The sequence below is a fragment of the Neolamprologus multifasciatus genome, chromosome 20 (genome assembly GCF_963576455.1).
Source record: "Neolamprologus multifasciatus chromosome 20, fNeoMul1.2, whole genome shotgun sequence".
Lineage (NCBI taxonomy): Eukaryota > Metazoa > Chordata > Actinopteri > Cichliformes > Cichlidae > Neolamprologus > Neolamprologus multifasciatus.
In genome coordinates this window covers 17,959,831-17,973,869 of record NC_140458.1, presented here as the reverse complement: position 1 = coordinate 17,973,869, position 14,039 = coordinate 17,959,831, and the positions used below count along the sequence as shown (strand labels likewise).

General features: G+C 40.9%; 1 protein-coding gene across 4 annotated transcripts in view; it reads left to right on the top strand.

The window, feature by feature from the left end:
* The window catches only part of vps13d (vacuolar protein sorting 13 homolog D), a 78,954-nt gene that overhangs the window by 22,373 nt on the left and 42,542 nt on the right, over positions 1 to 14,039 (top strand). For all 4 annotated transcript variants that reach the window (XM_085145111.1, XM_085145113.1, XM_085145109.1 and 1 more), the window contains 14 exons: positions 301 to 480; positions 665 to 795; positions 947 to 1,079; positions 1,185 to 3,476; positions 3,575 to 3,726; positions 5,076 to 6,128; positions 8,493 to 8,583; positions 8,719 to 8,845; positions 8,945 to 9,125; positions 9,642 to 9,824; positions 10,993 to 11,146; positions 11,799 to 12,015; positions 12,489 to 12,660; positions 12,997 to 13,112. In XM_085145111.1, coding sequence (XP_085001237.1) covers positions 301 to 480; positions 665 to 795; positions 947 to 1,079; positions 1,185 to 3,476; positions 3,575 to 3,726; positions 5,076 to 6,128; positions 8,493 to 8,583; positions 8,719 to 8,845; positions 8,945 to 9,125; positions 9,642 to 9,824; positions 10,993 to 11,146; positions 11,799 to 12,015; positions 12,489 to 12,660; positions 12,997 to 13,112 — 5,182 coding nt within the window. The remainder of the gene's footprint in view (positions 1 to 300; positions 481 to 664; positions 796 to 946; positions 1,080 to 1,184; positions 3,477 to 3,574; positions 3,727 to 5,075; positions 6,129 to 8,492; positions 8,584 to 8,718; positions 8,846 to 8,944; positions 9,126 to 9,641; positions 9,825 to 10,992; positions 11,147 to 11,798; positions 12,016 to 12,488; positions 12,661 to 12,996; positions 13,113 to 14,039) is intronic.

The following is a 14,039-nucleotide window of genomic DNA, read 5'->3' as shown; positions in this document are numbered from 1 at the left end:
GAATCATATGCAGTGAAGATGTAAAGCTGAGATAATCAGCCTACATGTGAGAGCAGAGTTCAGGTTGCTGTTCTGTTCTGTGTTGGCTCATGGCAGTGAAGAAAATAACAGTAGAGGAATTGTATTCTTAAACTTACGGTAGTTGCAGCACTTTCAGAAAGACACCTGCTGTGATGAAACTTATCACCCACTGCTGTGTAATGGAATTGTGCTTTTATTGCATACTACCAGATTTGAGTGACTATTTTCTTTTTTAACATAAAGCACTTGAGAACACTTTGTTTGTTATGTTTCTGTCAGGATGCAATGTGGAATGCGTATCATGCCCAGTGTTTGAGATGATTTACGAGCGTAACCCTGTGAGGTGCAAGTTTGAGAGAAGACTGGAAGTAAACACTAGTCCACTGAACATAATCTACAACCCACAAGCAATAAAAGAAGTGATTGAATTCTTTTATAAGGGAAGAATTCACACCTCGGGTAAGTATATTTAAAGTGGATTTTATACCTTGCTGGTTTTCCTCTGTAGCATGTTTTGCAAGCACTGAGACCAGAAATGTGTTCTGCGTGAGTGGTCATGTGATACGCAATTACAAGCAGAGTTGACTGAATTGAGACTGTTTAAAAACAGTTTACTGTTTAAATAAATGCCTTTCAAACCCAGGTTTTGGGTATCAGTCAGAACTGGAGCTGAGAGTGACAGAAGCTGCAAGGAGGCAGTACAACAAGCTGAAAATGCAGACCAAGGCAGAAATCCGACAAACCATCGATCAGCTGCTTGTGGGAGAGTTCATTGTAAGAAACATTCTCTGAATTCAATTATATTTTTCAGTCAATTCAGTTTTATTTATATAGTGCCAAATCACAACAACAATTGCCTCATGTTGCTCATGGTGGTATGAAAAAGTTAAATCACCATTAAATCTTACTCATGTCTGATTCGTAGGAGAACAGTAAGCGCTGGACAATGAAATTGGACATCTCTGCACCCCAGGTGATTTTTCCTGATGACTTCCAGTCAGGAGACCCAATGCTTGTTGTTGTTGATTTAGGCAGGATTCTACTGACAAACTCTCAAGGTAAATCAGCCATTTCACTAATATGCCTCAGTGTCTTTGTTCTTTTTCCCACTGTTAAGAGTGATATCTCACTTACCCCTGCTATTGTATCCATTGTTTTTCAAGATGACAATAAGTCCAACTCAATGGCTACTCAGCCAGAAAGAGAAAACATAAGTGATGATGAGTACCAGACTCCTCTTGCAACCCCACCAGAATCTCCCCCACCTGAACTCGATGTGCCTTTGAAAGCACAGGTGAAATACCCTGAGTTTACAAGCTTCAGGTCTCTGGAAGGTACTCAGGCCTACAGACAAAAGCTTTATGAAAAATACTCCTTGTCCTTTAAAGACCTCCAGATAATGGTCGGTCGCTATAAAGACAACTGGAAGCATCTTCAGGAGAGTGAGGTAGGGCCTACACACGTGGTGGAGAAATTCAATGTGCTCTTGCAGCTTGAGCAGAGACTGCGCTACACATCTGACCCCCAGCTCCCCGGTGCTGTGCTGTCAGGAACCCTACCAGACCTCAAGATCCATATGAACCTTGAGAAGATGACTGCTCTTAGGAGTTGTCTGGCTAGACTAAACAGTCCAGCTGTAAATGAAGGAAACAAAGGCCAAGAGAAGAGTCAGACTGTCAGACCTTCTGATCCTCTTACCCTCCGCCATGAAAAGATATTTCAAAGAGAAGAGAGCTCATGGAAGCTGCAGGGTTCAGCCAAAAATCTTACTCAGAGCGTGATGACATTGGAGCAGCATACACGTGAGGTCTTGGTGGAATCCCGTCTACTGTTAGCTGAATTCAACATTAACTACATGCAGCTTGGTGTAGAGAGTGATGGGCGGTACATATCTGTTCTTAAAGTGTTTGGCACAAATGCTCATTTTGTCAAGCGACCATATGATGCAGAAGTTGCTTTAACTGTCCATGGTCTTCTGCTGGTGGACACCCTACAAACTTACGGCTCAGACTTTGACCTCCTTGTTGCTTCTCATAAGCATCTCAGTTTTGACATACCCACAGGCAGCCTAAGAGAAAGCCAGCCATCGTCTCCTGTTTCAGCTAATGGCAGTTCTCCTCCACATCAGCAAAGCTATACTGAGCAGACTTCTCACCTGCCCTCAGATGGACTCTCCCCCTTCAGTTCCTTTTTCAAAGACCAAGAAGCCCTGATTAAGCTTGAGTACCAGTTTGTCAGCTCAGACTGCCCCTCCATGAATTTGGAAAGCTCCCTTCAGGTTACAAGCATGCAGGTCAATAACCTGGATATCATTCTCAACCCTGAGACTATGGTAGAACTGCTCAAGTTCCTGCAGAAGTCTTTCCCCAAAGAAGAAGGCACCTGGACGTCACCAGTGCAACATGATAAAGCACAACAACATACAGAACAGGACTGTGGTGAGGAACAAGATGGGATATATCAGTCCACCTATGACCAGAACAAAGAACTGACTGTGGAGATCCATCGCCTCAACCTGCTTCTCCTCCGTACAGAGTCTACCAGCACTGTTTTAGGTACTGAGAAGAAAGGTTTGAAGATTGCCACTGCCAGCATTACTGGTACCAAGGTCAATGTGTCCATGGGTAGCCGGTTGGACATTAACGGTTCACTTGGATGCATGCAGCTGGTGGACCTAACCCAGGAGGGAGGCCGAAGCCAGTTTGTGGTCAGCATCGGTAGTGTTGAAGACTGCTCCCCAAGTCTTGATGGATTAACATTCCTTCCCGATACAGGAGAACGTTCTCCTGCAGAAGCTTTGAATTTCCGCCTTATGGAGAAATCCCAAGGAGAGTGTTCTTTGAAACTTCAAATGGCATCATTGCACTACAACCACTCAGCTAAGTTCTTAAAGGAACTCAGTCTATCAGCCAATGAAGTAGAAGACAATTTCCGCTCCATGTTGAAAAGAGCTGCCACGAAAGTGTCAACAGTTCTAGCCAACAAAACAGCAGAGTATAGTGGGATGGTGTCACTCTTTGAGACGCCGTCACGGAAAATGCGATCTTTGAGTCAGAGCTGGGCCTATCCGTTTGAGGATGAAGAGGACGTTCCCATGGAGGAACCTGAATCCACTTTAGATACATTCTTAGTAAAACTGACCCTCAACATTAGCATTGAATCACCAGTTGTGTCCATTCCCCGTAAACCTGGTCACCCGGAACTCTTGGTTGGTCACCTGGGAAGCATAACAATCCAGAATTTTGTTGCTGGGCAATACTCAGAAAAAGAAAGGTTGCAGGTGTTGGTGAAGGACATTTGCCTCTATTCACTCAATATGAGTAATTTAGTTGTGAAGAGGCTAGGCAAGGGGGTTAATGCTGGCAGCGTGTCACCAACTCGCAACAGGAGCAACACTCAGGATGGACCACAGTTCACACGTCATGACTTCTTTGAATCCTTAAATGAGGGAAAAGGTGAGCACGCTTAAAATTTCTAGGATAGTTGTATTTCGGGTGGCAGATTCTCTCCATGGTAATGCAAGTATGTTCATATAATTTCTTTCTTTCATTAGCTTTCCATATACTGAAAGACACCACTATACAGTTCACCCTGGAGAAAGTTCCTGTTGATGGAGATGCACAGTTTACTCTCCTCACCACAGAGGAATCCTTCAAGAGCACAGGACTACTGAGAATTGAGGGCAAATTTGTTAATCCTGTTAAGGTATATAACACAACTATATATGCATTCTGAATATAAGTCACTATTCATGAATGAAGGACTGGTTACTTCTAAACACATAAATTGAAAACACAGGCTGGTGGTTTTTGCCTTTACAGATCACATAGTACATTAAGGAAAGCACAAAAGTGCTTGCACATCAGTATTACAACAGAGCTGGGCCCAATTTCACTTTTTAACATAAATGCTGTCCTTACAACAATTCAAACCTGTACTTTGCCTTTCTTTCTTTAAACTACTGTCAGTAGATGTTTCTGTAAAGAGTCCTTCACATCAATACTGAACAAAGAACCATGAAGTAGAACATTTTGAATTCCTTATAGTTGGAAAAACCTGTATTTCTATAAAAGAAAAGTAGTCTGACAATTACTGAATATTAATGTGTGAGAAGTGTAAACTATATTTAAACTAAATGTATAAACAAGATTACAAAAATAACACAGATACCTTGATTTCCTCCATTAGTTTCTGAGCTGGTCTGTAACATGTAGTAAGTCATGTAATTTATCATATACAAAAGGTGCACCAACACAGAAAATGTTGGTCTAAAGGTCTAGTTCAGAGACCTGAGCTAAAAGCTGTAGACATCTATGAAGCAGTATTATGACCACAATAAGAAACAAATATAGTATTGATCATTTTAAAATTAAAGTGAAAGTGGAAGTTTGCCTAGAAACAACTGTAATCTCCACATTTTGAGTTTTTTCTCAAAATAGAATTTCAACTTTATTCTCAAAATGATCTGTATTTGTTTTTTTTTCTTAATGTGGCCATAATACTCTGTCGTAGACACCAGATTCCCCAAACAAATGAGTTACAAAATTCACAGTCTATGCATGTTTTTAATATAGAGAAAACTATACATAGAGACAAAAAACATTTTTTATTGTAGGCTGTAACACGCTGCTGTAGAGTTGTGCATTTTAAAATAAAAATGGAATTCAGCTGCCAGCCACTCGTGCAACTGTAGTTTGTGGCACATCTGCATCATTTATATTTTTTAGAGGTGGAAAGGTGGAGAGTATTTTGGATTAATCTTCCTAAAATATACTTGTAAAAAGTTAGGAAGTAAGACTTTCGTAATTAAAAGCAATAATTTAAAAACCACAGTTTTTGTTTAGATGTAACTACCTCTCTTTTTTTTGGCTTATCACAACATCACATGGTTACACCAAGACTAGCTTGACTGGCTTCACCTTTCCCTTTTGAGAATACTTTATTCCAACACAGCTGCACCATCTTCTGCTTGAGATGAAGTCAGATATAACATGCGATGGCTGTGCAAGTCTTACTGCTGGATTAATTGCTTTAACATTTCATTCTGGTGACAGGTGTTCCTGTGCAAGCCTGTGTATGAACAAGTCCTCCAGACACTGGACAATTTGTCCCTGACTGAAGAGCAACATGTTACACCGAGCCAGCCGCCCACACCCCCACCACCAACACCTTCCTGCACCAAACCTCACCGCTTTCCCGACCCACAGGGAGGAATGTTTGCAAGGGACCCTCCTCACTTCAGCTTCTCTCACATGTCACTTTCATCTCCTTTGCCTCTACAGTCAAACAAACATACAATTGACTCTTCCTCGTTCACTCAGCTAAAAGTCACCTTACATGTGGCAGAATTGCAGGTTCATCTCAGTGCTGATCTAACACAGGGGTCCCAGGGCTTAGTCAGTTTGCGCTTCCAAGATTTGGAGGGAGACTTTACCAAGGATCACCCTCATTTACTGGAAATCCAGCTGGCTCTTCGTTCCCTGCTCATGGAAGACCTTTTGGAGCAGAATCCCGAGTCCAAGTACAAACATTTGATGGTGTCGCGTGGAGCTCCCAAACCTTCCACCTTTAGTCCAAAGGAGTACCTTTCTCAAAGCTGTCCGTCAGCATCTAATGCTCTGTACCCAGTCATGCCTCGTTCACTGCCCGCTCACATGGAGGAGGCTCAGAATGTCTTCCAGCTGTACCAGAGGCATCCGAGCAACCCTTCATCTAGCAGTCGCAAATCCAAGAGGGGCCCGGACTGTCCCAGCACTCCTCCTCCTTCTCCGAACCACCACACACCCTCTCCTAACCCACCACCAGATTTTGATGAGTCATTAGTCCATATCAGTGTACAGCTGGTTGACCAGAACCATCCAGAGTTCAGAACGCGTTATGGGAGCGTAGGCCGAAGTGTGGACGTTGACTTTAACTGCCTGGACGTTTTGATCACGCTACAGACCTGGGTGGTTATTCTGGACTTTTTTGGTGTTGGCTCTACTGCCAATAATCATGCAGTCAAGGTGCCTGTGACACCCCAACCCGCGCCAGGAGAGCCTCTCTATGAGCCAGACAGCAGTGAGAAGGACAAAAGAGAGCCTGTCAACACCAAAGTCGACCTAAAGGTATGTCACGTAGCCTGCTAAAAGTTATCAGGCCTTATGCTGAATGCATATGGATTCAATAATTAAGAGATCCTGTATGAAAATATAGTCTGTTTATCATTGATGCAGGCTACATTGCTCTACGAATAGCAATGTAAGGCTGTCAGATACAATTTTGTCATTTTGTTTCTGTATGCTGTAACAATTTAAGGTGCTGTCATTGAAGTGTACACTTTAAGCTTAAATTGGAGTAATTTCTAAAATAATTTGCAAGAGTTTTAGGCCTTTTTGATACAGTACTCAAGTTTTTACAGACTCAAAAGAAACTGGACAATTAACCAAAGAGTAGTTTCATGGCTTGATGGAAAACACCTATACAGCACGTTCCAAATTATTATGCAAATGATATTTTTCTCTGATTTTCCTGAATAGTTGATTCAAATGACAGTCAGCATAATTTTTGAGTCATCAACCATTAGAGTATAATTCAAATGTTACTCAACAAACCTCCCAATGAAAACAGTATGTCTTTCAAAAATAAAAAAACTAAAATGCACTGTTCCAAATTATTATGCACACAGAGTTTCAAAACATTTTAAAGATTGTAGAGAATTGAATATGGTCATTCGGAATTTGCAGCATTAGGAGATCATATTTACTGAAATCAAAATCTATTTCAATCAAAAACATCTTAACAGGTCAAGTAACATATTAACATAGGGCCCCTTATTTGATAGCAGTTTCACAGTTCATGCATCCATGGAACTTGTGAGTTTTTGGAGAGTTTCTGCTTGAATGTCTTTGCAGGATGTCAGAATAGCCTCCCAGACCTGCTGTTTGAATGTGAACTGCCTCCCACCCTCATATGTTTTTGTTTGAGGATGCTCCAAAAGTTCTCAAGGATTGAGGTCAGGGAAGAATGGGGGCCATACCATGAGTTACTCTCCTTTTATACCGATAGCAACCAATGATGCACAGGTGTTCCTTCAAATATGTTTGCTGCTTTGTAATGGCCTTTTTGCTCTCTAAATCTAATGTATTTGTCTGGCAGAAACCTTCCTCATTGTCCCTTTATCTGCACGAACCTGTGTGTGCTCTGACTGAGCCACAAATCTCTTACATTATGGTGATCACACTTAAGTTTTTGTGAAATAGCTAAGATTTTCATTACGTGTCCAAGGCATTAAACTATTTCACGCTTTTCAGCAACAGAGAGATCCTTTTTCTTTCCCATATTACTTGAAAATGGTGGTCTGCTTAATAACGTGGAACATCCTTCTTTAGTGGTTTGTCCTTTAATTGGGCTCACCTGCCAAACTAATGATCATAGGTGTCCGAGATTAATTTCAGTGATACAAAGAGCCCTGAGACACAATTCCATCCAAGAGTTTAATTGAAAAACAACTTATTTGATCTTTATGCCACTTAAACACAATTTGCATAATAATTTGGAATGTGGTGTACAGCATGTAGTTAAGTCAAAAACGTACTTAACAGGTAGGTGTATTATTTTCAAAGTCTGCAATCAAGAGATAATAATAATAATTCAAGAACATAAACTTCTGTCACGCTGCTAGAAATAAAAAAAACTGAAGGAAAAGAAGGACTTTGTAGCACAATGATAATAGGCGAGGGGGTTGCTGGGGAAAAACAGAGCTTATGATCTAAAGCATTCCATGTCATTTGCTAATCATCTAGTAAATATACTAGCAAATTCATCAAGTGTTGGTTCATAACAGTCAGTCATGCTGTGAACCAACCGGAGAGACCTCCACAGTGGAGAGATTACACCTGGAACATACAGCCTTGCTGCAACCCTGATAATCACAAATGAATACATGGGAGTGAACTAGTCGCATAGGCTAAAGCAGCAGAAGACCATACCGGGTGCCACTCCTGTCAGCTAAGTATGGGGTTAAAAACTGAGGCTGCAGTTTACAAGGGCTCTCTAAAAATGGTCAGAAGATTTGGGGGAAAAAATGTTGGTCTTATGAGTTTCAGTTTCTCCTGCAAGATTCGGATCGTAGTCACAATTTGATCCATCCTACGTTTTATCATTGGTTCAGGTTGGCGGTAATGTAATGGCTAGATACTTTGAGCACCTTTGGGCTCTAGTGCAACAGGAGCATTAAAATCATGGATGCAGGCGACACATTTGCAGTAACTGTGTGATGCTGTCATGTCAGCATGGACATGGATCTCTGAGGAATGTTTTAAACACTTTGTTCAATCTGTGCCAATAAGAACTGAGGCAGTTCTGAAGGTGAAATGGGGTCCACCCTACTACTAGCAAGGTGTCCTTGATAAAAGTGGCTGGTGAGTGTAAAGTGGCAATTCTGAAGTGATTTTTGTATTGCTAACCCATTCCTGTGTTTTCATTCATAGGTTCATTCTTTGTCTCTTGTACTGAACAAGAAACTCAATGAGCTTGCCAAAGCAAGTGTGTCCAAATTATCTGCTCATCTAGAGATGTTTGGTATGAATGAATCTCTCTTATTTTATTTTCCATATTGTAAAAGCAATAAAACAAACTGTGCATATTCAGATTTTATCTTATTACTATCGATTCACCAAAATGTATATTGTTGTTATATTTTGTCTGGTATTTCAGATGGTGACATGGCATTACAAGGAGCTTTAGGAAGTTTGTCCCTGAGTGACCTTACCCCACATGGTGATCTCTACAGAGAGCGCTTCACTACACAAGGAGGGGAGGCACTGATCTTCAATATTCTTAAGTATGTATCACTGCAGTGCTCGAAAGACTGTTCCTCTGTGCTAAAGGAATTAGAAGTATCGTGCTGTTTTTAGTCACCTGTGTGCTCTGTTCTCCTCAGGTATGGCCAGCCTGACCCCGACCTGGAGCGGGAATGTGACATCAAGGTGTCTTTGCAGATGGCGTCAGTGCATTACGTGCACACACAGCGCTTTCAAGCTGAGGTGGCAGCCTTCATCCAACACTTCACTCAGCTACAGGATGTGCTAGGCCGGCAGCGGGCTGCAGTGGAGGGCCAGCTTGTGAGTGCTGTCTGCTAGGGCTGCCGTCATGGAAAGAAAACAACATGATTTCTTTAGGCTGTAGTTTTTACAAACCAAATGTTAGTGAAGTTGGTGTCATTGCCTGTAGCCCCTTGTAAAGTTATGCATATGTTCTCCAGGCTGCATTTCATTTGGTTAGATGTAAAGACTCTTAACCAAGGAAAGACTTCAGTTGTCCTCTGTGGTCTTCAGGCCGTTTAGTGTTCTTGAGAAGGTTCGTTCCTTCTTTTGGAGAATGGACCACATTGTCAATTTGACCACTGCTAAAGTGGCACAGTTCACTCTTGGGCAGAGCAGGCTTTGTCAGTAACTACACTTTGCATGACTTTTTTTAATTGGAGGGGCACTAAATAAGCGCAGGTGTTTACTTGTTAATTTTTTAATTAGATTGTGTTTTTCCCTTACATTTCATGATAAATCACTGGAGAGATTGTGCAAACCAGTGGGGGTTTTGTTGCATATTGCTCATTCCTTCCTCCCTGTGTCTGTCAAAAGGTACGAGATCAGCCTCAGAGGGCATCCAGACTCCTGCTGGATATTGAGGCTGGTGCCCCAGTTATTCTCATCCCAGAGAGCTCCTGGTCACCAAGGCTCATTGTAGTCAACCTCGGTCAGCTGAAGGTGAAGAACCGCTTCCTTCCAGCAGGGGCGTATGGGACTTTTTCCCTCAGAGACAAGGTAGAGAAACTGACCATGGCACATGCCTTTTTCCCTTCTCTGGTGAGTCATGCTTCTGGTTTCATCCATGCATGGAGTGATGCCTGTGCCCCATTTCTCTTCCAGTCTTTTCTAATTTCACCACATTTATTATTATTTAAATTATACGTTTAAAAAAACAACATGTCACTTCACACACTAATAGTACTATAAGTTAGTGATTGTCAAGTGTAGTTCAATTTCTGATTGGCTTTGGTTTTTAACCAGCTATTATGATGACTGTGTGCACGTCATCACTGTTTTTTTTTTTGGAATGATGCTTAACTACCTCTGTGTGTGTGTGTGTCTGTGTGTGTGTCTGTGTGTGTGTGTGTGTGTGTGTGTGTGTGTGTCTGTGTGTGTGTTAGTGTTAGTGTTAAATCCCATCAAGTTCAAAAACAAGGATCTGAATTGGGACAATGCTTTTGATGTGGAAACGGGTTGTACTGTTTTTACAGTGTCACAAGTCACCATACTATAAATATCTGAATGATGATGTAAACTAATGCCGATATGTCAATGATCGGCATATATTACATACTCATTTGCCTCACAAAACTCCTCCTGTCATAAATGTATAACATAGGGAAAAATACATGCTTGAATGTATAAGTTTAAGTGTGACCTAAAGAGATCCACAGATTAAATTATGTAAAAATAATTTAAAAATATTGTATTGTATAACCCGCCTGAAGACACGTCTTTACTCCCTAGGATTTTTTTCTACTCTTTTTTTGGTTTTGTGTCTTGTCTCTGTTTTTGTTTCAGTGTTTTTCCCCCAGTTTGTATGACACTTTGGTCAATCTGTGTGTTGTTTTTAAATGTGCTTACAAAGAAATAGACTTCACTTAAAAATTAACAATTGGTGTTACTAAATTTTAGGAATTATGTTAGATATTTAGGTTATTATGATAAAGTATTTTGAAAATTTTATTCGTTTTTCATGTATATTATTTTCTAAGCTCTGGGTAAGCTTTTCCACGGTCCCATCTCATGAATATATATGTAAACCAGTTAATAGTGTCTTTTGCTTTTAGTTATTTAGGCATTTAACAAAAATATGAGTTACTATTTGTGTGTATGTAGAAATCAATTTTAAAAGTACTTGGTGTTCAACTATACAGCTCTTTTCTTTTTCTTTTTTTTAAAGGAGCATGTCCAGAGTGCAGCAGAGAGGTGCAGTGATCAGGAGACGCGCAGAGTCGCCACATCCAGTTCCACCGCATACAAAGGTTTCACCTCTGGGAGGCCACAAACCATAGACACAGAGAAGACACCTGAGAAGGATGGTCCTCGCAGTTTAGGTCAGCATCTGTAACTACTGTACAGTCCCAAAAAACAATGAATGCAAATGCTCGTTAGCAAGGTGAGTAATTTCTGAGTTCTTAAAGCCCTCAATAAGGAAGCACGGCCATTTCACACATCTCTACCAGTCCTTGGTGTTTCATAGTGTTTGCAAGCCGTCATTTATGATAAGCTCTCTTAAGGTCCTACCACATCATTTTAATCTTGTTGAGGTCTGGACTTAGGTCTTAGACTGCATAACTTATGGCCAAATATCTCCACTTTCACCTCATCTGTCCAAAGGACATTATAGAAGTCTTGTGTTTTGTTCAGCTGGAGCTTTGCAAATTTTAACCCTGCTGCTGTCTTCCTTTAAGAGCGAGGAGGCTTTCCCTAACTCCAAACGGGCCATATTTTCTGTAATTATACTGCTATGAAACGTAACATTTAACATGTCCGTTGAGGCCTGTAGAGAAACAACATTGGACTGATTCCCATCATTCTGGTACAAGATTAATTTGTATCAGAATGATGGGAAGTGAAAAGAATTATGAAAGTAAGAGCAGCCAAAGGAAGCCATGTCATCTATTGAAGATGGTGAAGGCAGTGTTATAGAATTTGTCCAAAACACTATGAACCTAGCTGTATGTGGTGTGTCTTTATTCCCATTAGAAAACCACATGTGCTTGTTGGACTGCATTTCATTGGACCTGCAGGAGATGGATATCTTTGCTGCAGAGCGTTTGCCAAGTCAACCTTTGGACACTGGTGGTAAACCTCTTGAATATTCAGACCTGGTCTTTCCTTCCTATTGTGTCCGTCGCACCGGAAACAACCTGCTGAAAGACTGCTGCCGCCTCAAACTTAAAGTGGAGCGCAACCTGGACAAGTAAGCCCTGCTTTTAATTGCTCATAACAGACTTTATTTTCTTTTTTCTTTAGCAGTGGAAGCACCTTGAGGTGACTTTTGTTGAGATTTGGCACTAAATGAATAAAACTGAATTGAAGCTGAATTGAAAATCAGTTTTCAGGGCATATTTTCACTGTCCATCCATTATTTTTGTGTTGTTTTGCTTCCCTACCATAAAATAAGTCAGTTATAACTCAGGGCTATTAGGCTCACGAGCACCCAACTTTGGCTTTGTTGGGTTCTCCTCCAACTTTGGAGGATACTGAAAAGTACAGGTTTTCAGTACATCAAATTTTTTAATCCTACACTCATTGATATGCTGAAGTTTTAAACATCAGCAACTCTCACATGAATAATGGGATAAATTTTAGAGAAACCCTTTTTCAGTAGCACATGCTAGAATTGTGTCAGTATATGACCATACTCATAATCCAAACCTGGTCCTAACTCAGAGAACTCAGCCATGTGGTACCCGACATGTCCATCCAAGGCAGCCTGTCATCGGTACACTGCTCTCTGGATGTGGACCACTACCAACTGATCAGAGGGCTACTGGAGAACAACCTGGGAGAGCCTATTGAAGAGTTCCTGCGACCCTACAACCTGCAGGATCCCAGCACCTATGTGAGAAAGCACACATATGTACACCTGAGCAGTTTACAGTGCATTGTAGTACATTTTTAAATACGGATATGACATATATCCTACAAAATATAGCATTTGCTGGCTTTTGATGTCTTAAATACTGCAGAACATTTACTCATTTTGAAAGCTGTAAAAAGGAGGTGATGTAGAGTGTAAAGCTGACATTGGAAAGTGCAGGGAATTCTTCAGGTGAGGCTACGTGGTGGGTAGTGAGGATAGCATCTACAATTATAGAAGATCTCATTGCCAGAATGCCGAAAAAGATTAGCTCTTTTTTCATATTTCAGTTTGCAGACTGACTTTCTCTCTCTCTAGACGGTGTTGAGTGGAGATGTTTATACCAACTTTTCATTCTTGTTGGACATGATGGATGTCAGTTTGGAGCTACTGTACAATCCTCAAAACAGTGAACACAAATGCTCACTAGCAAGGTAAGTCCTTTCTGACTTTCTATAAAGAAGCATTTACAGCTATTTCACGGCTCTTTGACAGTTTTCGGGCTGGTGTTGTTGTGGAGGAGCTAAGCGTTCCTTCACTTCACTGAGATTTGCAGGCAGTTGTTTATGCGCAGCTCTCTTACAGTCCCACCATTGCAATTCAGTCAGGTTGAGGTTTGGACTTTGAGTCATTGTAGCACCTTGTGGGTGGGGTTTCAGCCATGGTGTTATACAGCAGGTAACATAGGTATGGTCACATTTTTCTAAGTAAATATATTTCTAAAGGTGCTATTTTCACCAGATGTCTGTAACAACCCATCCAGTCCACACATGCAAAGAAATCCAACCATAGATGAAAAAATTATGTGACTGAAATGTTTATATTAAATAAACATTTCAGTAAATTAAGTAAATATTTAAAGCATTTATTGGTGATGACAGAAAGCTCCTGTATGGGGAAACTAGTCGAATGCACTCCTCAAGTGTGATTTTGGCCCATTCTTCCACAGAGTCTCCAAATCCTAAACTCTGAGCTTTAGCATTGAGATTTTCAATTAGATTGAGGTCAGCTGATTAGCTGAGCCATTAGAGCAGCTTTATTTTCTTTCTCTAAAACCAGTTGATTATTTTCTTGGTTGTGTGTTTGGGATCATTGTCCTGCTGAAATATCCACCCTCATGTCATTTTAATCATTCTGGTAGATGGCAGCAGATTTTTAACAGGAATGTCTCTGTATGTTTTCCATTCATCCTTCCTTCAGTTATATGAAGTGGTGTGTGCTGAAAAACAGCCCTACCTCCAGACTTCATGGTATGGTGTTTTTGGGGTGATATGCTGTGCTTTTAGACCTCCAAACATCTTAGCAGGCTAAAGTTTCCCAGTATTTCACAGGCTTTCTTCAGCAATGGAGTTGTGCGGTAC